The sequence below is a fragment of the Podarcis tiliguerta genome (assembly GCF_965153285.1).
Source record: "Podarcis tiliguerta genome assembly, chromosome: 16".
Taxonomy (NCBI): domain Eukaryota; kingdom Metazoa; phylum Chordata; class Lepidosauria; order Squamata; family Lacertidae; genus Podarcis; species Podarcis tiliguerta.
In genome coordinates, this window is record NC_139549.1 from 23,189,860 (window position 1) to 23,214,888 (window position 25,029).

Consider the following 25,029-nt stretch of genomic DNA (forward strand, 5'->3'; position numbering starts at 1 on the left):
AGCATCTGGAGAGCGATTGCTGCCAGGGTTTCTGGACAATACTGAGCTCGATGGACCAAGGGGCAGCTTCCTATTTTCTTGCAAATGAAGTTGGCTCGGGTCGAGGGAGGGAGTCTGCTCCGCCAGTTCCGCTTCCTCCTCCTCCTCCTCCAATCTTTCCCCAAAACCTTCAAAGAGGTGCCAGCCCTTTCCAAGGTCCCATTCAGGCTCGCCCTGCCGGCTACTTGCGCAAGGGAAAGGGGTCTGGGGCAATTGGCCTCCTGGCCCGCAGAGGAGCTGTCTCTTTCTAAACTTGTTTATGCACGCAGTATCGCCCCCTTTTCGGCTTCCGCCTTTACTGAACTTTTTAATCGTGTTGGTGGAAGGGGGAGGTGGCTCAAGGTGAAACAAACGCGCCCGCTAGGTTCTTTCTTTGGCCGCTTTTGGTTTGCTTTTTGGCTTTTGGTTTGTTTGTTTATTTATTTTGACAAGTTGGTCTTGTGGACGCCTTGCAAGCCGAAGCTGTCAAACTGCAAAGTTTGGTTGCAAAGCTTAGGGCAAGCAGGGAATCAAAAGTGCAAAGCTTGGGGCAAGAGGCGAATCGCAAGTGGAGGCCATGGATAAAAAATGCTCCTCACAACATCCAAGGGAGCTTTTTGCCAGGAAAGAAATTGGGGTCTTTTGTCAAGAGCAGCCTAGGATTGGAAATCCATACCAGGAAGATGCTTTTCTTCAGGATTACTTGAAATCACAGCTACCCACTGAGGTCTGTTTTTTATATATCATATTCTATACATAGACACACAGATATATATTTAATGCATGCGCAGGCACACACAAAATGTTCTGTGACATCTAGAGACTCCTAGAATTGTAGAATGAGAAGGGACTCCAAGGGTTATCTCTTCCAACCCCCTACAATGCAAGAATCTCAGCTCGTTTGCACAGACAATTTACATGGATTTGACTATTTCCTCTGATTTTTAAAAAAGCAAGACTGAGACTCTTAGGGCAACACCCCATTCATCCAAATGTAGCAGCCTACACTGAATTCCAAAGCTGTCCTTGAATACCCTCCAATATTTCACAAATGGAAATAGAGACAGGTTAGTAAAATTCCTATTCCTATACCAAGGACCACTGCACAAGCCACCACTATCTTTTGCACATTGCTAAAGGTTCTGTTCTCTCACCTGTGTTAATTGACCCTACATAGGAAGGTAGCTTCCACTGAATCAAACCAGCTCAGTATATTTGACTGGCAACAGCTCTCCAGGGGTTGGGACAGGGAACATTTCCCAGCCCTACCTGGAGCCACCATTGGGGATTGAACTAGGGACCTTTTGTCTGCAAAGCAGATGCTCTTCCCCTGAGTTACAGCAAAGTATTTTGCCCTCCACTGATTTAAAAGTCAAATGGGTGTTTGTTCTTTGCTTAAAAGTTATGCCAGAAGCCAGCAGTTTGCCCTGTTCCCAAGCTGCTGTCCACAGTTAAAAACAAACTTCGCTAGTTGAAGTAGGTGAAAAGTGAACTATGTATGGGTCAATATGTATGTGCAGTTATGTATGTGCGGTAGTGGCACCCACCCTGTGGAACACCCTTCAGATGTGAAGGAAATAAGGAGCTATCCTATCTTTAAAAGACATCTGAAGGCAGCCCTGTTCAGGGAAGTTTTTAACATTTAATACTGTTGTTTTTAATACTTGATTGGGAGCCACCCAGAGTGGCTGGGGAAAAGCAGCCAGATGGGCGGGGTATAAATAATAAATTATTATTATTATTATTATTATTATTATTAAGTAGTAAATTTTTAAAGTGCAAGACAGTCTCCCAAGCCATGTTTCGGAGGAAAGTCCAAAAGTTCAGGCAGCGGGGTTGATTATTTATAACATAAGCGCATTTCAAATAGCAGCAGTACATAATACTCAGTTTAAAAGGATCAGTACAAGAGACAGGTGAGGTCAAACAGGGAGCCCAATACTTTGTTTTAAGTTCTGCTTGCTGTGATGTTTTGTTTTTATTTAATTTTATTTAATTTTATTATTTTATTTATTATTACTTTTTATTTATTTATACATACATACATACCTGTACATACTTGTCCATCTGCCCACATTCTTTTACTTTGCAGGTGTTTGCTGACGTACGTTTGGACCTTGAACAGTTTGGGGCTCGAGTGAAGGATGAAATTGATCTCCTGGGACGAGAGTGTGAGTTAAACCCTCCACAACTTAAGCAGTTCGATGCCTGGGGGCGGCGTGTGGATGAAATTATCACCTGCCCAGCCTGGAAGAGGATGAAGGAGATCTCGGCTGAGGAGGGGCTGATTGCTGAGGCTTATGAGAGGAGATACTCTAACTGGAGGTACAAATTTAGTTGACACCTTCAGACTCAGTTGGCCACATTTCAGGGCGGCGAACATGTCCATATACCTCCAGTGCCATTCAAAATGAAATGTCCCTACAGTGGGGATAGTGACACTTTCCTAGATGAAAGCACTCCCACAGTAGAACTCCCACAGCATGTAATAATTGGCCACCGATTTGGATGGCTTTAAAAGTCAGCAAGGCAAATTCATGTAAGGCTACTATCAATGGCTAATAGCTAGGATGGCTATGTTCTGCCTCCGCTGTTGAAGGCAGTAAGCCTCTGAACCCCATTTGCTGGGAATTGGAAGTGGGAAGACTGCTGTTGTACTCATGTTCTGCTTGTGAGCTTCTCATTGAGGCATCTGGTTGGCCAATGTGAGAACAGATAGGCCTTTAGCCAAGCTCTTCTTATGTTCTTGTGTAGCTACAATCCAGCTGAGATCCCTCTATAGCAAATATATTTTTCCCTTGGCATTTCTAAATTCAGCAAGGCTTTGTTTCTCCTCCACAGCCGCATTAATCAGATTGCCTAACTGTACCTTTTCGCAACTTCTTCTGGTACTTTTTCATGTCCTCTGGCCATGACTGATGGAGCAGCAAAAGTAATAGAGGTGAGATCACAAGTCAGTGCTCAGCAGGTAGATCACTATATTGCATTGTTCTGAATTAGACTAAGGTGGAGGTTCATTTCTGGAATGCTGCTACCAAAGTAAAACGCCCTACCCATAAGTTCCCCTTATCAAAAAACAAAACCCCTATCCACAACACTATTATTTAGAAACTTTGGAGAGTTGCTAGACTAATACTGAGGTAGGCTAATGGTCTATATAAGACATATTCCTCAGTTCCCCAAGGCCTTCCCTAATAAGGCCAGATTGGAAGTTAGCAAAACGGGTGCATACGTAGCATCCTGGCTCTGCTTAGATCCAAAGTGATGCATATCAGCCAACTCTGCTGAAAAACCTTTTGGCCATTATCTCAGAGGCAGATCTTTGGCAGCACAACTTGTTCCACCACACTGGGCTCTGAGCCTACAGGGCACCATAGTGAACAGAGCAGAATGGAAGGCAAAGGCCAGGGGTGGGGCTCCAAATTTTGGCCTTGCACAGGGTGCCACTGAAATTTAAAAGATCAAAGTCTAACCCTAACTATCTGGAGTTGTTGTGTAAGACCTCTGTGGGAAAGGTCCCTTGCCTGACTTTGCAGCCCACCCAGCCCTAGCTAGACTGCCATGGACTGGTTGGATGCAGAGGAGTGGTGGGAGGCACCAGCAAGGGAACCACCAGGCAGAGAAGGTTCAGAGCCAGGGCATTTGTGGTAGGACAATGATGCAGGGTCAAAGGAAAGTGTTGAAAGCTGAATAAGCAACAGAGTTTAGTGAGCAGGAAGAGGCTATGGCAAAGGGCAGCTGAGCCTCAGAGGTGTCAGAGGAATGGGGCCAGGAGACAGAAATGAAGCAGGGTGCTGAAGAATTCAGGGAGTCTCCCCCTCCTGCTGAGACCAGCTCTCGTCCCACCTGGTCTCCCAAAGCATGCAGAGGAATAAAGAGGGAGGAGGAACAAATGACAGGACAAAAGAGCTGTGGGCTGCTGTGGAAGGAACCAGGAGAGGAAATCCTGTTTGTTTTTCTTTCTCCCGTCTGTTTCCTGCAACTCCCAACAGTCGTTAGGTATCCCCAAACCCCTCAAAGAAGCTTTTATCCACTTGACATCACGTGACCCTGCCAAATTCTGGACTTCTGGCCAGTGGATGACTGAACGCAGAGGGGGCTCTGATGTTGGTAAGTGTGCCCCAAAGTGGGAAGTCTGACACAGAGTGCAATACAAAATGCCTTAAGAAATGAGTAGTGGTGCAGCTAGATAATGTTATATACCATCAGCCTAATGGTCTGTTGAGGCATGGGGAGAGGTCAATTAGATGGCCTTGTGTATAACTTCTGTTGTGAAATGCACAATTAACATTTCTCCCAACACCTCTTCCATTCCATGCTTTTAACTGCTTCCACATTTCCAATTGAAAAGAAAAATGAACAAATGAAAAACAGTTTACCAACCTGGTAATAAGAAAGATAATACTCTTAAGCATGTGCAGTCTCACAGTTTAAAACTTCAATTAACTCACAGCACCACCATGACTATATGAATAAAATTTGATAGTTTCTAATGCTTTCTCATGTGATTCTGTTAAACTTGAACTTAGATCTATCCGCAGGCTTCTGGGGAAACCCAGCCAGATGGGCGTGGTATAAATACCGTATTTTTCGCACCATAGGGCGCACCTGACCATAGGGCGCACCTAGTTTTTAGAGGAGGAAAATACGGAAAAAAATATTCTGAATCAAATGTTGCACTAAACTATTTAAAGCAGCAAAGCGGGCGGCTCCTGTCCACTTTGCTGCTTTAAATTGAGCCTCGGAGGAGGGTAGGAAGGGGAACCATGGCTTATCTAAGTCCAGTTAATAATGCTGAGCCTGACTTATGGCCATCGAGATTAGCCTGGCCATCTCAGTGGAAATCTGGGGAGGCTGAGGTGGACTTTCAGTGGTCAAAGTGTGGTTGTGTCTTCCTGCCCGGCCTCTATTTCCTGCCCTCTTTCCCCCCTGCACCCCCGCACCCTGCTTTGAGGGAAGGAAGCGGAGCCATGGATCCTCTGCTCGCAACTGCACTGGATTCCCTCCACTTTGAAGCAGGAAAGTGGGAGAGGAGCTGCTTACACAAGTGTAAGCTGCTCCCCTCCCACTTTGCTGCTTCAAAGGGAGCCCAGGAGAAGGGAATCTGCTGCATTCGCCAGCAGAGGATGCATGGTCCCCTTTGTTCCCTCCTCCTTAGTTGCTTTGAAGGAGGAAAGTGGGAGAGGAGCTGCTTACACGAGTGTAAGCTGCTCCCCTCCCACTTTCCTGATTCAAAGCAATCACGGAGGAATCCCTGTGAGCAGCGGAGGATCCATGGTCCCCTTTGTTCTCTCCTCTGTAGTTGCTTTGAAGGAGGAAAGTGGGAGAGGAGCTGTTTACACGAGTGTAAGCTGCTCCCCTCCCACTTTCCTGATTCAAAGCAATCACGGAGGAATCCCTGTGAGCAGCGGAAGATCCATGGTCCCCTTTGTTCCCTCCTCCTTAGTTGCTTTGAAGGAGGAAAGTGGGAGAGGAGCTGCTTACACAAGTGTAAGCTGCTCCCCTCCCACTTTCCTGATTCAAAGCAATCACGGAGGAATCCCTGTGAGCAGCGGAGGATCCATGGTCCCCTTTGTTCTCTCCTCCGTAGTTGCTTTGAAGGAGGAAAGTGGGAGAGGAGCTGTTTACACGAGTGTAAGCTGCTCCCCTCCCACTTTCCTGATTCAAAGCAATCACGGAGGAATCCCTGTGAGCAGCGGAGGATCCATGGTCCCCTTTGTTCCCTCCTCCTTAGTTGCTTTGAAGGAGGAAAGTGGGAGAGGAGCTGCTTACACAAGTGTAAGCTGCTCCCCTCCCACTTTCCTGATTCAAAGCAATCACGGAGGAATCCCTGTGAGCAGCGGAGGATCCATGGTCCCCTTCCTTCCCTCCTCCGCAGTTGCTTTGAAGGAGGAAAGTGGGAGAGGAGGTGCTTACACGAGTGTAAGCTGCTCCCCTCCCACTTTCCTCCTTCAAAGCAATCACGGAGCAGCGGAGGATCCATGGTCCCCTTCCTTCTCTCCTCCGTAGTTGCTTTGAAGGAGGAAAGTGGGAGAGGAGCTGCTTACACGAGTGTAAGCTGCTCCCCTCCCACATTGCCGCTTCAAAGGGAGCGCGGGAGGAGGGAATCTGCTGCAGCTTCCCCCACCTCCCGCAGAAGCCGTGCGCTCTTTAAAGGGGCTGCGAGGCTTCTCCTGGCTTTTCTGGGAGGTGGGGGGATTCCCCCACCTCGTAGAAAAGCCCGCAGGAGCCACGCAGCCTTTAAAGAGGGCGCCGCTCTTTGGGGCTTTTCCCCGAGGAGGGAGAACGGACAGATGCGGCCAGTCAGTCCCTTCTCCCTCCTGGAGAAAAGCCCGCAAGAGCGCACGAAGCTTGTGTGCGGCTCTTGGGGGCTTTTCCCGCCTGCCTCCCCCTTGCATTCGCTCCATAGGACGCACACACATTTTCCCTTGCTTTTTAGGAGGGAAAAAGTGCGTCCAATGGTGCGAAAAATACGGTAATAAATTATTATTATTATGTCACATAGGCCAGGCCCATAGTAATCACCAGGGCAACATTGCTGGTGGGAAGGTAATATATAACCAATCCTATGGATTGCAAACATTGTAGCTGCTTAAGTTTTCCTATTGCTCATGTTTCACCTTAGGAACATAGGAAGCTGCCTTATACAGAGTCAGTGTTATCTACAGGGACGGGCAGCTTTTGTCCAGGGTTTGGGGCAGGGGTCTTTGCCAGCCCTACCTAGAAATGCTGGGATTTGATCCTGGGAACTTCTGCATATGAAGCAGGTGCCATGACCTTTTCCCAAAGTTACTGAGGTGCCAGCTTCTTTTTTCGCTACACTGCTGAATGATAATGTTGATTTTCTTCAGCTTGAAGCCAGTGCTGGTTATTTGTGAAGATCAGCAGCAGCTAAGACTGGGTGTTCTTTTCTTGCAGCTAGTGGCACAGAGACAGTAGCCCTGGAACTCCCTGATGGCAGCTACAGTCTCCATGGCTTGAAATGGTTTACTTCGGCCACCGATTCAGATATAACTTTGACACTGGCAAGGAGCATGACTGCTGATGGACAAATACAGCAGGTCAGATTCCTAACTGGGGAAACTGAAGGACCAGCTCACAAGCAGTAATCAGTAATGTGGAAGTGGGGTGAGAAACAGGGTCCTTCACTGGCTATTTTGACAGGTGTTGGGGTCACTTACCTGCTACTCACCTGCCATCACATGATCCATTGGGCCTTGCTGTGTTAATCAGCTGATCAGCGCTTATAGTAGGACCCACTTTGGGCAGGAATCAGCTGCACTAAGATGCTCTGAGAACTCTGTAGCACAGCCAATCCCTGCAGGGCTTGTATCATCACCAAACAGCTGATCATTCATTCTAGTTTCTCACCTTTGCATTCTCGGCTGCAGGGCTCCAAAGGTCTGTCTCTGTTCTACCTGAAGATGCGCGATGAGGAAGGGAAGCTGAATGGGATTGAGATACAACGGCTGAAAGACAAGCTGGGCACAAGGCAACTGCCCACTGCAGAGCTCCTCCTAAATGGAGCCAAGTCACTCAAGGTGAGCAAAAAGAAAAAGGTGTGGAGGAAAACTTCCTCCAAAGCTCAGTTTCTACCTCCCTGGTATGAGACAAATGAAAGGAAGGTGCTCTGGAGCAGAGCAGCTTTCTGTGGATTTTGCCCATGCATGGAGCTGCCATGCAGGTGCAGAAGCAGACATCTAACAGCCAAAGCAGCATGGATGAGAATTTCCACCACCTTAGGAAAACCAAGTTACTAGCAAAAAAGAAACAGCATCAAACTGTTGAACAATGCCTTCTGGAGTACTATGGTACTCAGAGGAAGACTAAGAGCAGGCCAATGCACTCTGTGGCCTCTACCTTACAATCTCCTCACAGATGGGAAACCTCAGACCTGGAGGCCAAATGCGGTGCTCCAGGTCTCCCTATCTGGGCTTTAAAACTCCTCAGGCCACACACCCTACTGGCCCTACTTTATACCCCAAGGGCTTTTTTTTCTGGCCAGGGTGGAATGTGTCCTTGAACTCCAATAATAGCCTTTGTCTGGATGGAGAATAAAGAGGTGTGTGTGTTGAAAGTAGATTATTGTCCATGATCACTTTTGCCTTTGGTCCCATCCACCACTGGCATCCTTGAAAATTCGTTCCTTGGCCTTCGTGCCCTTTCTGCTTCTGTTACGCAGATCCTTACCAAAGAATTGCATCAATCGTTTGTTAGCATGTTTCAGGTTTGTTTTGCTTACTGAGCTGCCCCCTCACCCCATTCCTGTTGTTTATACCCTATGAGCTGCTCTTCCCTTCCTAATGGCTAGATATGTATCTATGCAACTGTGCTGTGTGTACGTATTTCTTGACTGAAGAATTTGTGCAGAGTTCCCACTGCTCTGCTTAGGAGTTACGGGCAGGCGGAAAGGTTATTATAGGCTTTTATGCCCCAGGGAGAACATGAGAGAAAGCAATCCAGACCATGCTAATTAACCTTATTCTGGCTTTTTCTGCTTCATGCTTCCAGATCTCTGCAGAGGGCCGGGGTGTGGCTTCCATTGTAAACATGATGACCATCACTAGGATCCACAATGTCATTGGTGCAGTTGCGTACATGAGAAGGTAATTCATGTCCTCTTCCCTAAGACCTACTGGGCCCTTGGGCTTTATTATGGCTCTTTGAATCATGCTGCTGTCTGAATAAGCATTAAAGTAAGATGAAGTTGGCTGTGAAAATGCTGTTAAGAAACTCCCGGTTTCCAAATTGTGGTAGTAAACTACAGTTCCCAGGATTCCTTTGGGAGAATCATGTACTTGCAGTGTATGGTGCAGATGGTAACTTCCATGTTACTATCTCTCAAAAAAAGCACTGCTTGTGAGCTATAATTAGCTACCTCAATCAGAAGTCTACACAGAGGAAGAATGAGGAACCTGAGACACTCCAGATGTTGTTAGACTACAGCTCCCATAATTTCTGACCATTGGCCACGCTGGCTGGGGCTGGTGCAAGTTGTAGTCCAGCAACATCTGGAAGGCCACAGGTTAGTCACTGCTCTCAACAGCTGTGGCCTTTGCGACCTTGGAGCATATCTTCTCACATGTGACCTTTGCAGTTAATTAGCTAAAAATTGCCTTCCATCTCCAGAGTGATCACCCTGGCAAGGGATTATGCCACCAAGAGGGAAGCCTTTGGAAAACCCCTGAAGGCTCACCCTTTGCACATGCAGACTTTGGCTCGAATGGAGGTGAGCATTCGGAGATGCTGGTTTTGTTTGACCTTGACCCTTGAGGTCTTCCCCTGCCACCTACGAAGCACATGAGACTCCTCTCCACATTCACGTTCCTCTTGGTCGTGAGGTGAAGGTGGTCTTTTCTTTCTCCCTTGAAAAGCCCATGAAGCCGAAGGAGGAAGTTGGAAGAGTGAGGTTCTTTCTCACAACCTCTTTCAGCTCCATGTGCTTTTCAGACCTCAGATAAATTCTGTGGTATCCAGCAGCTCCCTTAGAAAAGCAAAATGCCTGTAGTTTTTCTCTGTCTCAAGGTGGGGTGGGAGCTTACCAGTGGAACTGCAAAAAGAAGTGACCAAAGGTGGTGGCAATGGCTCTCCAGGATTTCAGGCAGGGAACCTGGATATATCAGGCACTGAACCAGGATTTCAGGCAGCCCTACCTGGATATGTCTGGCATCAGACTTGGGACCTAATGCATGCTAGGCAAATGCTCTACCATTAAGCTAAAATCCTTAAGACATAGAAAGCTGCCTTAAACTGAGTAAGACATCGTTTTCCATCTAGTTAATTACTGTCTATATTAACTGGCACTGGCTTTCCAGTGTTTCAGGCAGGGAACACTTCCAGCCCTACCTGGATATTCCAGGGATTGATCTTGGGACTTTCTGTATGCCAACCAGGGATTCTGCCACTCAACTACCGCCCTTGCCCAATATGAAATCCTTGTTTCTGCTTGTTTCTGATACTTGTTGTAAGAACATTGTGTGCTCCTCCACCCTGCCCCAATGATCCCACGCTGTCTTGCTCCTGCAGGTTCAAGCTCGAGGAGCATTCCTGCTGATGATGGAGATAGGGAAATTGCTTGGACTGGAAGAAACCAAGAAGGACACTGAGCAAGACCAGCACATGCTTAGGCTGCTGATGCCTGTTGCCAAACTTTACACTGGGAAACAAGTACTGTTTCAAGGCCTAGAATTTGGTTTCATGGTTTAGTTACATATTGGGCTCTGTAGCAAAAAGGGAGGATTCACAGAGGAGCCAGATGCTAATTGTGGGGGAGAAGAGGAAAAGAAAGGAAAGAACAAAACTTGGTAATTGTTTAATGGCCAAGTGGTTGTGAAATAGTAACACCCTGCCAGGGTAAGCGTATTCAAGAAATTGAACTATTATAAACATATTGGAATGATAGCTACTCAGATGTTTTCCTGTATGGGCTTCTGCCCTAGGGTGGTCCCTTAGCCTTGATCCTCTTTTCAACAAGCCTTTCCCACCCCCAGATTCTAGACAGTGCAAAGTGGGATAGTGCAAATGTGCCGCATTTGACCTCCCCACACCCCAGTCTGCTGACAGGTCTGTAATGCGCTTTAGGTGTATATGAAGTGGTCAGAGATGGTCAGAGACCAGGGGCAGATCTCTGGGTGTTCAAGGTTAATGGGAATGTGCACATACCACATGTCTTTGTTGCAGGCTGTTGCGGTTACCTCAGAAGGGCTGGAGTGTTTTGGAGGCCAGGGCTACATGGAAGATACAGGCCTGGCAGGAATTTTACGGGATGTCCAGGTATTAAGCCACACACCCACACCCTGCAATAAATGCATTTTTCTTAGCTTCTCCTTCTTTCAACAGCCTATATCCTATAGCAATGCTGTTGAGGTAGAGCAGGGGACAAAAACTGGCTTCAAAATCTTGGTTATTTTCACTCTTCTTTCAGGTAAAAGTTCTGCAGTTCAAAAATGTACTCTCTGCATCTGTTTCTCCAGGATTAAGAATGCACCAGCTGTTGATAGAGAATGTCTTAGAAAGAGCAGCTTCAAACTGTGTCCCTACAGCTTGTAACTGGATTTATGTGCCAAATACCTGGGACTTCAATTTAACGGCAGGTGTTAATCATGAGTTAGTTACAATCCCTTAGTGCCAATGTTATTTCTTCAAAGATGAATATTTATAGTAAGCCGATAGAAGTCTCCTGAGATGCCCCAACCCTCTGTCTGCTGTAACAAATGAACACAGCTGGCAGATTGTGAAAGATGGACCAGTTCTCAGCTACAAAGAGCACTATCAAGGAATAGTTATGCAAACACAAACAGGCTATATTTGGGAGTGGCATTCAAAAATATTAGTTGGAGGGCAGTGTCCACCCTGCCCTAGATCAAGCAACACCCCCAAAATATTTGTTTACAAATTAGATATAGGCCAGGTTAAGATCAGATCACACGATACACTGCAGACGCATGAAATGAAGACCTGACAATCCCTTCTCTATTGCAAAGCACATCCGGGAGACTGCATTTCATCAGAGAAGGGCTGGGGGCACGTGTCACCATTCCACTCTCACTTGTTAACAGCGGTCTTCTGTTCTTTTTTGGTGGCCGGGGGCAAGTGTTCACTGGGCGGGGTCCGGACATGCAGGGCCCAGAGAACCCACCATGCCAGGTTTCCCTCACCGCCAACACTGCTAAGTGTATGTACATGGGGCATGGAGGGTTCACGGAGCCTGCGTGCTAGTTCATCCCTGGCCACCAGAATCAAGCGGGGCTACGCCCCTGCCCATCCATGCAGGGAGAAGCCTGGCTGACCGACATGACCCTTGGCTGGCAAATCCCCATCCCACCCTGACGCTGGCCAGGCAGACATTCAGCAAGGGGGCTGGGGACACAGCTGTCAGGCCAGGGCTGAGAGACCCCCAGCAGCAGGCAGGTGGGACAGGAATCCCTGTGTGACTCACACCCCCTAAAAATCATGCGCCTGCTGCTCTCCCCTCCCCCATGCTATTCCCTGCTTGTTAATATAGTCTGGATGGGAACATTACAGATCATAGAAAGCAGCTGTTAGGAAAGAGCTCAGCATCCTCTGCTACCCATTTTCCAACTCAAAACCGTGCTGACCAGTGTATTTTGTGACCAGAAAGGGCAATTTGTTTTTCAGCTTTCTACGTTTATTTTCTTCAGGCTTTGCCAGCTTGGTGCCCTCCAGTTGTTTTCGACTACAATTCTTAGCATTCCCAGCCAGCACAGCCATAGAATGCTAGAGCTGGTGGGAGTTATAGTCCAAAACATCTGGAGGGTGACAGATTGGCAGAGATTGATATATTGCAGAGATTTCAGGAGCGATATTTCATCTGGAGTGACATGCAGTTCTTACTCTTCTATCCATTACTAGTCTAACATCTCAACTTTCCCTCAGTGTCTTAGATTTTGGCTTCCCTTGTCATTTTGTTTGCTGTCCCACTTTTCTCTGACTCCCTGACAGGTGCTAACTATCTGGGAAGGAACAACCAATATCCTCTCTCTGGATGTTCTGCGCTCCCTAGTCAAGAGCCAAGGAAAAGTGCTGGATGCATTTTTCTCTACTGCCCAGGTGAGCATTCCTCAACAAGGACACATTACTGTTAATGCCACTGCTACAAATGTAATTCTAAACTATGCCTACCTTCCAACCTGGTGCCTTCCTCATGGTTTTGGCTGCAATTCTCAACAGCCATGGCCAACAGAGTTGTGCTGGCAGGGGGTGATGGTATGTGTGTGTGTGGTTTTGTTAAATTTATATTCTATCCTTCCACCCAAAGGAGCCCAGTAAGCAAGCAAGCAAACAATCAAGCGATAAAACAATCAAACATCTTAAAAACCATTCCAGTACAGATGCAGACTGGGAAATATATCCACTTAAAAGGCTTGTTGAAAGAGGAAGGTCTTCAGCAGGTACCAAAAAGGCAATAGAGGTGGCACATAATGTTCAAAGGGAGCAGATTCCAAAGGGCAGGTGCCAGATCCCTAAAGGCCATATTGTTTCAATGTGTGGAATGAACCTCCTGCTAAGATGGCATCTGCAGAAGGCCCTCACCTCCAGAGCATAATCATTGACTGGGTATATAGGGGGTGAGATGAACGTTCAGGTACCGTGGTCCCTAGGTCTATAGGATTTTATACACCAAAGCCAACACATTGAACATAGCCTAGTTTGTGTAGGGCACCATGATGGGGAAGGCTGCATTAAGCCACTGTTAAGATTGCAGAAGGTGGAAAGGAGTGCATAAGCCACATCCATTCTTGTGCCCTCAGCTGTGATGAAGAGATTGCAGCAGTTTGTCTGTGCTGCACCCTAGAGTGGTTTTCAAAGAGACAAAACTCAAATATCATGAATATAAAGACGAACGGTTGTTTTCTAGAGTTTGTGAATAGACATGTGTGCAATAGGGGCCAAAGTATTTCAGAAATCACTATACTTTTAACCATCATGCTGGCTGGGGCTAACAGGAGTTATAGTCCGAAAGGCAGAGGGCAACAGGTTGAGGAGCAGGCCACTATTAAGAGGTGACAAAAACATCTAGCATAGATGGCTTGATTCTTAGCCATGCTATCAAATGGAAGGTTATACCAGTTGCACTTATACACTAGCAGCCGACACACTAACATGTCACGAAACAGTTTGGAAAGCTCTGACTCAAGGTTTAACGTATTTGATCCCGGCTGAATTTTTATATTTCATTCCCTCTAACATCATGTGTGTTTGTTCTATGACAAGGGAGGGGGACATGACCCTCCAGATGTGATTGGGAAGCTGCAACATGGGATTTGGAGTCTCCATCAACTAGCTGACATGGGCACTTTGCAGGAATGATAGGTATAGTCTAACAATAGCTGGAGGACTACAGACTCCCTTACGCATGTGATGAAGTGGACTTAAGTTCTTAAACGCTTTTGTCATACTAACAACTGTAAATCCTTTAAAGTACCCCAAGCCTCTTTCTTGTTCAGATCAGCATACTTGTCCAGAAAAAAATGTAAACTTTGGTTCAGATTTGCTAACAGCTGAAAAGATGGTTTAGACTGGACAACAGTACTGGCTGTTTCGAGAAACACTGATTACCATATGATTGGTTTCCTTGCAGGCCAGGTTGAAGGTGGCACTTAGCGTCTCTGAACTGGAAATTTCTGTGCAAATAGTTCAAAATGCTCTCCACAAACTCAAACAGTTCACTCAGAAAATAAGCTTAAAGGGGGAAGCCGGGATGCAGCTGTCTGCAAGAGACTTTGCCTATGCTCTGGCACGGATCTATGGAGGTAATGAAAAATGCTGTTAAATAATCACTTTGCCAGCTTACTACAGAATGATGTAGAATTCAGTGCAGTAGGCTGAAGCTTATGATCACCGGGCATTTCTGGGTGATCTTCCAACCCAACTCTGCACTGCGAGTCTATGACCAATGATTAAAAAGTGGCATTTTTTTGACTGGATGCACAGCCACGTAGCAAGCGACTCATCTCAGGCAGGAGTAAAATGTCTTAATGTAAAAGATGCAATAAATTTACTTTGGGATAGGGAGAAGAAATCCATAATTGAAAAACAGCTGTTTCCAATACAGTGACAATCAAAAGAGGATTTTTGACAGGCACAAAATGTGTTCTAGTTCCCGATACAAAGGAGAGTCTGGCTCCCTCAGTACAACTAACATCATATGGCACATAGCAGTACACAAGAGGGCAGCACCAAATCAGTGGACATCAAAAAGATTTAAGTTACCAGCACAGAACTGAATTTATTGGAAAGCCAGCACGTCAAGCTGGAATAGTTTATTTTCACTGAGGCAATTGTTCCTAAGAACATGTCTCGGAATTCTTCAGAAGATGCTGGATGCACAATCTCCTGCCCGTGTGAACTGCTGTAGTTTTAAGCAAGCAGGCTGCCAGTGATCAGTGTAATTTCAGAGAAACCAATGACCAGGGCACCTTTCCTTGTTGCTCCCGATTACTGCCATTATCAGTTCCACCACCTTTGACTACCTGATCTATTGACTACTACCTCAGGCACACACCTCAGGCATACACCTGAGTAGCTTCTATGCACCCCTGTCCTCCAGCAAGCAGCATTATTAGTAGTAGAAGCTCAATTAGGCTCCAGCCTAAACATGCAAATAGGATATGACAGAAGGGTGGTGAGGGGTGGGTCTAGGGAGAGTCTTAAGGGCCAAGTTAAGAGGTGCTTGAGGGCCATATTTGACCCCTGAACCTGAGGTTTCCCCTCCCTGCTGTAGCAGAATAATGTTACTTGGACCATAGCTCAGTAATGTTAACCACCTATATATTTGCTTTACATAGGAGTCCTGCTGCTGGAATATGCTGCCAGGCCGAATGCATCAGCCACAGACATCTATACTGCTCAGAGGTATTAAATAAGCTTAGTCCATCCTCCAAAGCAATTTCTAAGATGGCACAAACATATTCATATTTTTAACTGCTTAAGAAAGGGGGGCGGCCCTGGAATGCTGAAAGTCAGTGCAGCTGTCAAGGCTTTAGGTCGGACAACCTCTCATACGGCTCTAGAGAGCCAGGCTGTATGCACTTAGGGAAGCGAGAGAGGGACATAATGAGAGGACCGAGCTGTGTGATATTGGTGGGAGGTGGTCTCACATAAGCATTTCAGAGTGGTCAGTCAAATCTATCCAGTAGGCTGCCCAGTACTATTTGGTTTTCTAAAGGGACCACACGTGCCTTGTGATCATTAGGCTCCAGAACATGGGTGGCAGAGCAGATGGTCTCAAATCCCTTCACTAAATATAAATATTAAATGTTGATGCTTATGGCGAAGAGATTGTATATAGTTTCCAACATACATCAGGGCAGTTTCTTGCAAACCTTTAGCCAGGCGGGAAACCTATGGCCCACCTTAAGTTGTTGAACTAGAACTCCCATCAGCCTTGATGATTGGCCACGCTGACTGAGGCTGATGGGAGATATAGCTCAGCAACACCTGGAGGGCCAAGGGTTCACCACCTCTGCTTAATGCAGTAGGAGAATCATTGATGGGTTTAAAGTTTAAAACCAGATTTCCAGTTTAAATCAATTGTACACAAAGGGCTTTGTTGCAACTCTTACAGATGGTGTCACCAAGACATGTGCCCTGTGGACAGTGAAGATAAAGCTGGGTCTTATAGCACTGGAGCAGCTTCTCTGGATACTTCCTTGGTTTATGACAAACACCCAGTTCTGAAAGGAAGACTGTAAGAAGGAAGGCAGAAGAGATGCCATGCACTATCCTGGAATAAAAAAGTTAGTGGGGAGAGAGATAGTTCTGATACAATAAACATGGTATTGCTTACCCTGAAGTAAGCTGGCAAAGACTGTAGTAAATAAAAGTAGAAAGTTGAGAAACAGCCTTTGTCACAAAACACTGCATTCAAGTGTGTGCATTCAACTCTTTTCAATTATTAATTGTTAACAGCCATGAGAATATGGAAAGGAGTGTATGAGCCCAAGTCTGGATGCAATCCATGGCTGCAAGTCACAGTTGAACAGATCCCCAAGTTACTCTTTGTGCCTCTACGTTAATGACATACAGGTATGTTATGACCTCTCAGCATAATAAACTTCTAGCTCATTATGGAATACAAACCAAACCTGACCCGTACGGACAGTGGCATTGTGTCAAAAAGTTTGGAATGTGGCTCCTCCATTGGACACCTGCTTAGCTTCCAGTTACATTTCAGGTACACTTGTCAAGAAACACACAAAAAGATATTAACAGGGCTAAATGATACAGGTTACAAAGCAGTGTGTGTGTGTATGCATCCCAACTACTAAGTTCTGAAGGCTCTGTCTTTGCCCATATAACTGCTGCAAACCAAAGAGACCCCATTTAAACCCTAGGAACCTTTCCAATTTGCAAGCACTTAGGCTGCAACTCCAAAAGCTGTAGGTGGTTTCAGAAGAAAATCCATGGAATTAATTTGATGGAAAGCCAATTTATCCAGCCAGATGGGTGTTAGCTGCTCCTAATGAACCACAAAGGAATCCAAGGAGTGGCAGCTCCAAGTAGCCTCAGCACAAAGACCAAAGACTACAGACCAAATGTTCATATCAAGTCTCATCCACTTGCAAAATGGTTTACACAGGCACCTTCCTCCAATCAGTAGGCATGGCAAGAACAGTGACACGTGCAGAAACACAGTGCATGGCCTCCACTGAGAAACATCATTTCTTATTGTAGGAAATAAACTGGTTTGGGTTTTTTGTTGTTCGTGGTGATGGTGGTTGGGGTTTTTTTTTTGTGGTGGTGGGGAGATATGAGGCACATGCCTCTGATTTTAATATAAAATAAAATAAGTGCCACAGAAAATAAGTTCTGAGTGCCACAGAAATCAGACTGGGAAACACAATTTAACTATTGAGGAAATGGACATGGCACACACTGTCTCAAGATGGATCAAATCTCAAAATGGGCGCCTACTTGTTCTTTGGAAGCCTTCTCAGCTAAGAAGACTTGACACAGCTAGAAGATGAAGCAATAGAATGGGACATTTCCAACATTCTCCAAAGCTGCTGTTCTAACAGACTTCAGCACAAAGCAGAGGACCTCTGTGTATGAGGTTTTTTAAACATTTGCTCAAAGCAGAAAATGCAGTGTAAAAGGAAGAGCACAGGCCAGATGCTAAACTGGCAGAGTAAGCCCGGGAATATTTTTCTAAAAGAAAGCGGGGGGCATGGAGCCTATTGGTGCTGCTGCTTGACTGGAAACAAAACAAGTTAGTGAGAAGGTTTGAGACAAGCAAACCCAGTAAAAAAGGCTGGGGTGCTTCATTGGTAAGGGAGGCCTTGTTGGCAGAGCTATACCCGACTGCCAACTGGGCCAAAACAAACAAGATAAATTTTAACAGGGAGAAATGTAAAGTATTGCACTTGGGCAAAAAAAATGAGAGGCACAAATACAAGACGGGTGACACCTGGCTTGAGAGCAGTACATGTGAAAAGGATCTAGGAGTCTTGGTTGACCACAAACTTGACATGAGCCAACAGTGTGACGCGGCAGCTAAAAAAGCCAATGCAATTCTGGGCTGCATCAATAGGAGTATAGCATCTAGATCAAGGGAAGTAGTAGTGCCACTGTATTCTGCTCTGGTCAGACCTCACCTGGAGTACTGTGTCCAGTTCTGGGCACCACAGTTCAAGAAGGACACTGACAAACTGGAACATGTCCAGAGGAGGGCAACCAAAATGGTCAAAGGTCTGGAAACGATGCCTTATGAGGAACGGCTAAGGGAGCTGGGCATGTTTAGCCTGGAGAAGAGGAGGTTAAGGGGTGATATGATAGCCATGTTCAAATATATAAAAGGATGTCACACAGAGGAGGGAGAAAGGTTGTTTTCTGCTGCTCCAGAGAAGCGGACACGGAGCAATGGATCCAAACTACAAGAAAGAAGATTCCATTAGGACGAACTTCCTGACAGTAAGAGCTGTTCGACAGTGGAATTTGCTGCCAAGGAGTGTGGTGGAGTCTCCTTCTTTGGAGGTCTTTAAGCAGAGGCTTGACAACCATATGTCAGGAGTGCTCTGATGGTGTTTCCTGCTTGGCAGGGGGTTGGACTCGATGGCCCTTGTGGTCTCTTCCAACTCTATGATTCTATGGTGCTGACCCATGACAGGGCCTTCTCTGTGGTGGTTCCCCAGTTGCAGAATTGCCCTCTTGGGTGAGATGCGCCTGTCTTCTTCATTACTGACTTTAACTTTCCCCTGAAACACATTCCTGGTTACCCAAGGCATTTGATGGATAAAAGTTGCTGGCCATGGCAATCTTGAAATTAGGCTTTAGCAACAGCTTTTAAATGTTTTACATTTAATTATTTTATATGTGTTTTTTAAAAATTTATTTGAAATTGCATTGCTTTAATGTTTGGTGTTTGCAACTTTGGGCATTTTTGGGAGAAATTGCCAATATATAATTATATTATAAAGAATTGTATAGTGCTCCAGGTATGAGCCCCAGGTTGGGCAAAAAGATTCCTGCATTGCAGAGGGTTGGACTAGATTACCATTGGGATCCCTTCCAACTCTACAATTCTACCATTCTATGACTGAGGGACCATACAGCTGCTGGCACCGAGATCATTCAGTTCCTGACAGAAGTTAAATGAATGCTGTTCAAGAAAGATATTACACAAGCAACATTTTTATGTTCACAGCAAGAAACTCTGGCCACTCGTGATAAAAGACTCAGCCATGTCAGAAGTTCAGGTCTCATATTTTTTGCCACAACTCAAAACCTTAGGTACGAATGTGGGTGAGAACTCTTGAGAAATTCCTAAGGCAGGGGAAAGGTGATGTTCTTCCCCACACTACCTAAATTTTGTGTCGAATCTGCATTCACACTTCATAGCAGCGCTTAATTTGTGTCAAACAGCTGCCCCCCCGGCTATGCCCATGATGCCCTTCCTAGTGAGGTGTGTCTGTCTGCAACCTTTAGGAGTAATTCAAAACTTTCCCGTTTATCCAGTGCATGGGTAGGCAAACTAAGGCCCAGGAGCCGGAGCCGGCCCAATCGCCTTCTAAATCCGGCCCACGGACAGTCCGGGAAACAGCGTGTTTTCACATGAATAGAATGTGTGCTTTTATTTAAAATGCATCTCTGGGTTATTTGTGGGGCATAGGAATTAGTTCATTTCCCCTCCACAATATAGTCCAGCCCCCCACAAGGTCTGAGGGACAGTGGACTGGCCCCCTGCCAAAAAAGTTTGCTGACCCCTGATCCGGTGGATTTGAAGGCCGACAGTTACTGTCCGTGGCAATTCTGGGTTGCACCAATGCTAGTCCTACTCGGAGCAGACCCACAGAGGGTTATTTATTTTTAATAAATGTGTATATACTCATAACAATTTCCAAGTGGTTTCCAACAATTATACATACCCTGTATGTACCATGCAATAAGTTAGTGGGTGTGACTCATTGAAATCAATAAAATCCCACGGGTTTACCCTGAGCAGGGCTTAAGTTGGACACAATCCCTGAAATGTTTAGCTGTGAGAGCAGGTGAATTTCTCCCCAGAGGTTTTTTAACTGCTTTTGGAAGTTCTTTTTGCTTAGTCGTTAATTGTATTATTACAGAAGTATTTGCCTGCCTGGGCTCATTTGCAATGAAGGGCGGGATTATAAATTTAAGAAATGAATACTAAGCGACCCCTGGAACGCGTGAAGGGCAGCTGAAGTGTCCCTGAGCAAGTGCAGAGCGCATTTCCCTTGAGGATCAGATCAGAGGAAGGCTATTTTCAAACTGAGAATGTAGCCTTTTTAATCCACGGGTAGGAATAATTGTTGCACCCGAGCAGAGACAAAAGGAGCCAAACGACACCAAGGGGTTAATCCAGAGAAAGAGCGTTTTATTCTGCCATCCGGAAGGGCAGAGGCACCTGTGTGATTCAGTTCACAAAAGACAGGCCGCACCGAAAACATTTTACAAGCAGGTTTTATCCTTTTTTCAAACCCCTTTTTCCCTGTCCCCCTTCACAGATTCTTACATAGAATGTTGCTTTTTCGTTCCCTGGCTCTGTTCCCGGAAGTATGTTGCAAATCAATGTACCAGGACAAGGTTGCTTCTATCTGGGAACCCGAAAGGTTTTCTGTTCTCAGCTCTAGGTTTGTTACAGTGTTTTTGTTACAAAGAGGACTGCTTAGCTTGTGCTTTTTGTCTTAGAGGAAATTGCAGTTTTTTAAAATGCGTACGCCGAGGCCTGGCTGGGGGGGAATTCACAAACAGTTTTTAGGGCTTTCTGGGGTAACCCTAACTGTACCCCTTCATTCCATACCTCTCAATTTTGGACAGCCTTTTTCTCAAAAAGGCTCGTCCCAGGAAGGCACAGGCTGATATTCTCGGGTCAGAGCTATAATCTGGGGGCGAAGCATGCGAGAAATCATATTGCGTGTCATTGTATGCAAGCATTGCAGCAAGCAAGGTACAGAAAAGCAAAAAATTAGCAAAATGAAAAGTGGGCCAAGCAGCAGCAAAAACAGGCCTTTTACCCATCTTAGTTTTGGCAACCAGTCAAGCCATGACATGTCCCATCCCTCCCAGGTTTGGGTAGGAATATGGGCCACTGTTTCAAGTCCTGCTGCCAAATTGCGAATGGCCTCACCATGATCAGAGATGTTAAAGCAACAGGCCCCACCTGTGAGATTTAAGGCTGCACAAAAGCCGCCATGTTGCGCCAGGAGAAAGTCCAACGCTAATCGGACTGAGAGAAACGCATTGCGTGTCTCATCCAATTGCGTGGCAATTAGCCTAAGGGCCGTGGCTGTCGTGTTAGCAACAATCTCTACCACTGCCTGGAGTCTGATTATGCGGTTCAAGTTATAGATTGGCCCCCTTGCCCCAGAGATTTTCTCTCCCCGATTCGAAGAGGCTGGAGCATAATGGGCCAGTATCCTTTCCGGAGTTGCCAGGTCAGCCGAACGCCTCCTTCTAGGGGGTGCAGAGGGTATCTGGTCAGGAATCCACATGGGGGGTATTAAGTAGGCTGGAAAACAGACCCCATACCATCCTCTTGGGAGGGCATGATAGGCCTTTCTGCCACACACCCAGTAAACGTCCTGACCATGGGCAGATATGGTGCCTGTCAGCAAGCGGGCCAGGCATGCAGTCAATTTGGAACCAGAAAAAGTTCCTGTCTTGGACTCAGGCATGTCAGTTGGGGCTGGGAAGGTACGATCACAGTGGGAAGTGCCCACATAAGTCTGAGCGTCACTGGCGTCATTTGATTTGTTGACACAAAGGCAGCCAGTGATCCTGTGAACCTGGAAAGGGACGGAATGATTCCATAAAGAAGAATGGTTGCCCAGAGGCTGGAAGGCAACAAGTGGAGTTGTAACCAAGGATTCATTCCAAGGCACAGGGAGGAGTGGCATTCCTCCCAGAGCATCTACAGGGGCCAGAGTGCAAACGGCACAATTGGTCCGATTTGCAGAGAACGCAACCATCTCAGCAACCTGAATCCATTTATTATATGTGTGGTGGGCCCCCCACGATTGCAGCAGTTGTCTGGTCACTGTGAGTGGTATTGGCATTTCAAAGGTCAAAGGCAGCAGAAATACCAGCACGGGGACCCACAGTCGTATTTGAGCCATTGTATGCACGTGGAGGGGCTTAGGTAAGTGCTAGAGAGTGGGCTGGGGTGTAATTACGCTGAAAGAAGAGACCCACTAGACACCCTCCTCTGCAGGGGTGGCGTAAAGCAAATCAGGCGCAGGTACCTTCAATAAAGTTCAGTTATGCAAAAGGAAAGAAAAGAAAATGTGAAAATGTCCTCTTTCAATCCATGCTGGATTCTTGAGCCGTGCAAAACGTCAGCTTCCAGAGTGACGTAAGCAGGGCTGTAGTCTGGTGGGCGTCGGATCATCTGGTGGGCGTTGGACATCTTGGGTCTCTTCCAACAAGGCTGGAGCGATGTCTGGACGTCTGGGGTGAGTCGAAGGGGCCAGTGCAGATCAGGTGTCACAGATGCTGGTGACTTTAACAGCTGTAGAGAAACAGGACAGCCTCTGGCCGGTTTACCTGTCAAGAGAAGAGAAAAAGAAACACACGGCAGAACGACTGTACATTGACAGATAGCATTTGCACCTAAGGTATAGGCCTAGCAAACATTAATTCAAAAGGGTATGCTTGGCAGGAAACTTCGCAAGGGGTTAACAGTTCTGTTCCTTGGGTTTAGTTTTTGCCAGCTGAGATTTTTTAAAAGTCTCATTCTTGTGCTCTAAGTTTCAGAGCTCTCGTGGCCTGTAAGGCATGTTGCAAATTTCAGTTCATCTGCCAAATTTTTGCCAGTGTTCAATGTGTTCCCTTGCTTCTGGCAAAGTATCAAAGTTTCAAAATTCCTATGTTATGCTGCAGCTCCTTTTTCAGAGTAAAATTGCACCTAAAAAAGAAAAACTTGACAAAGTTCACAGAAAGCATTCACTTGCTTTTAAGAAAGTCACTTCTTCAGGTTAGTGCTTGGGGCAAGGGGGGTGGGTAACCCTTGGCCTTCTGGGTTTTTTGTGGCTGAACCATAAATCCAGACAGTGTGGGGTTCAGGGTAGCTGGTTGGTGAGAATGCAGCATTTTCCTCTTGGGATAGCAGCCAAGAGATAACGCTCTGAAGCTACCTCCAAGCGCCTGGCACAAGGGGAGAAAAAAAAAAAAAAAAAGCTGATGTCCTGTTACTTGCATGAATGAATGTTAGAAACAGTTAGTTCACTCGCTTCTAGCTGCAACAGTCTTTTAGCAAGAACAGAGATGAGAAGAAATCATTTTTGAGAAATCTTATTGTTCCCAGCCTATGGGGGTGGGGTGTGTCGGGCGTGGGGCCTATGGGCATTCCATTTCCCAATGACCCTCTTGCCTGCAGATGGTGCACTGGTTTCTTCCCTAGGCGTCTTCTTTCCCTCCCGTGGACACCCTCTTGCATTTTTGGCTTTCTGGCTGCTTGAAGACAAACCCCTAATTATTTTGGCTGGGTCCTCTTCGAAAGAAGGATTTTGATTTAGGGTCTGTGGAGGTCTGTGGTCCTGTACATCGGATGACTCCAGGGGGTCGTACACTCGGGGTGGGCCATTAAAGTGGAGTTTTAGCTGCCTCAATTGCAACATCAGTATTGTCCGCTGCCCTGAGGGCATGTATCTTGCGGATTTCCTCAATGGTCAGTATTGTAATCCCAGGGTTTTCAATCCCTTGGGTTTAATTGTCTCTTTTTTAACAGTTCTGTCCTATGCGGCTGTCAAAGCCTTCTGCTCTGTTTCTTTCTGTCTGCCAATTCACATCCTTGCATTGTGCTGCTTCTAGAACCAAGAAGCCACATCCAGCTCACTGTTTTAAATGGTTCTACATACTGGAACACTCTGTCAGACTGCTTACTAGTCCATCTTATCTCTTTATCTAGAGTTTTTCTGAAGTCATCATCATCACAAACATCATCACCTTCCTCTTCACCTTGCTTGCTTGCATCAAAAGGGGGTTGGGGAGGGGCAGAGGGGGGAATCTTCTCATTTGGGTCCTCAGTCTGGGCATTGGGCGGAGAAGCAGCCCTATTTGGTTGCCTTGGCGCAGTTGCTGCATATGGTGGTGGTGGGGTGCAAATTATTATTCCTTCCTCCTCTTCTTCTGGGACTGTTCTTCTGGGACTGGCCAGACTGCTGTTTTTTCAAACTTATAATTGTACTGAACACAGTTTGACTTGGGCAGTCACAATTCTATTTTTCCGAAGCCATGAGGGATTTTGATCCACATTGGCTTTCCAGATAGAAATATAGGGAATCTGATCTGTGTGGGCCTTGAAAATGTTACTCCATAAAATGTTGACCAAGTTTGGATCAAAGGATCCTCCAGGAGGCCATTCAGGTAAATACGAAGGCCAGTCAACTTCACATAAATATTGGAGTCTGGTTTTTTTTGAGTTTACATCCTCACTCTTCTGCTTTCATGGCACTTTTCCAGTTTTCCAGAAAGCTCTGTAGTGGTGTCTCAAGAATTGTTTTACTGCTTTTATTTCCCATGACTCTGGGATCCTGGGGACACTGGGACACTGGGACACTCAGCCCTCCTAACGTTATTTTCTCTCACTCAGTCATAGGCCGGACGTTGCTTTCAACGTCTCACACACTCAAAACATTCACTGGAGTGTCCCCACACGCACATTCAGAAAAAAACAAAAACCCATGCACCTCCCCCAATCCCTTCCCCCCCCAAAAAATAACCACAACCGGCAGCGTTTAGACTTCGACCGGGGCCCAAGAGCACTCTACTGCTTCTTTTGGACACAAAAAGAACCATAACCGGCAGCGCTTAGACTTCGACCGGGGCCCAAGAGCACTCTACTGCTTCTTTTGGACACAAAAAGAACCATAACCGGCAGCGCTTAGACTTCGACCGGGGCCCAAGAGCACTCTACTGCTTCTTCTGGGCACAAAACCAACCATAACCGGCAGCGCTTAGACTTCGACCGGGGCCCAAGAGCACTCTACTGCTTCTTCTGGGCACAAAACCAACCATAACCGGCAGCGCTTA

General features: G+C 46.3%; 3 protein-coding genes across 13 annotated transcripts in view; 2 read left to right on the top strand and 1 right to left on the bottom strand.

The window, feature by feature from the left end:
• LOC310666633 (acyl-CoA dehydrogenase family member 11-like) lies at positions 1–16,381 on the top strand. 5 transcript variants are annotated; one of them, XM_083417796.1, is made up of 15 exons: positions 1–745; positions 2,111–2,343; positions 2,860–2,959; positions 4,011–4,128; positions 6,937–7,079; positions 7,410–7,559; positions 8,530–8,624; positions 9,148–9,247; positions 10,045–10,185; positions 10,699–10,791; positions 10,943–11,107; positions 12,481–12,588; positions 14,120–14,291; positions 15,327–15,393; positions 16,106–16,381. In XM_083417796.1, exons 3-15 carry the CDS (start codon positions 2,930–2,932, stop codon positions 16,230–16,232), a joined length of 1,509 nt encoding a protein of 502 aa, XP_083273922.1. In that variant the 5' UTR covers positions 1–745; positions 2,111–2,343; positions 2,860–2,929; the 3' UTR covers positions 16,233–16,381. The 5 variants fall into 5 exon arrangements, with proteins under 5 accessions (XP_083273922.1, XP_083273925.1, XP_083273926.1 ...); XM_083417797.1 differs by lacking the exon at positions 1–745 and adding an exon at positions 798–1,085; XM_083417799.1 differs by lacking the exon at positions 10,943–11,107.
• The window catches only part of HORMAD2 (HORMA domain containing 2), a 55,698-nt gene that overhangs the window by 28,767 nt on the left and 1,902 nt on the right, over positions 1–25,029 (bottom strand). The window lies entirely within an intron of this gene.
• The window catches only part of LOC310666608 (acyl-CoA dehydrogenase family member 11-like), a 26,592-nt gene continuing 17,927 nt past the window's right edge, over positions 16,365–25,029 (top strand). Inside the window, exon 1 of the mRNA XM_083417700.1 lies at positions 16,365–16,566. Within this exon, the coding sequence (XP_083273826.1) occupies positions 16,474–16,566 (93 nt within the window). The 5' untranslated portion in view covers positions 16,365–16,473. The remainder of the gene's footprint in view (positions 16,567–25,029) is intronic.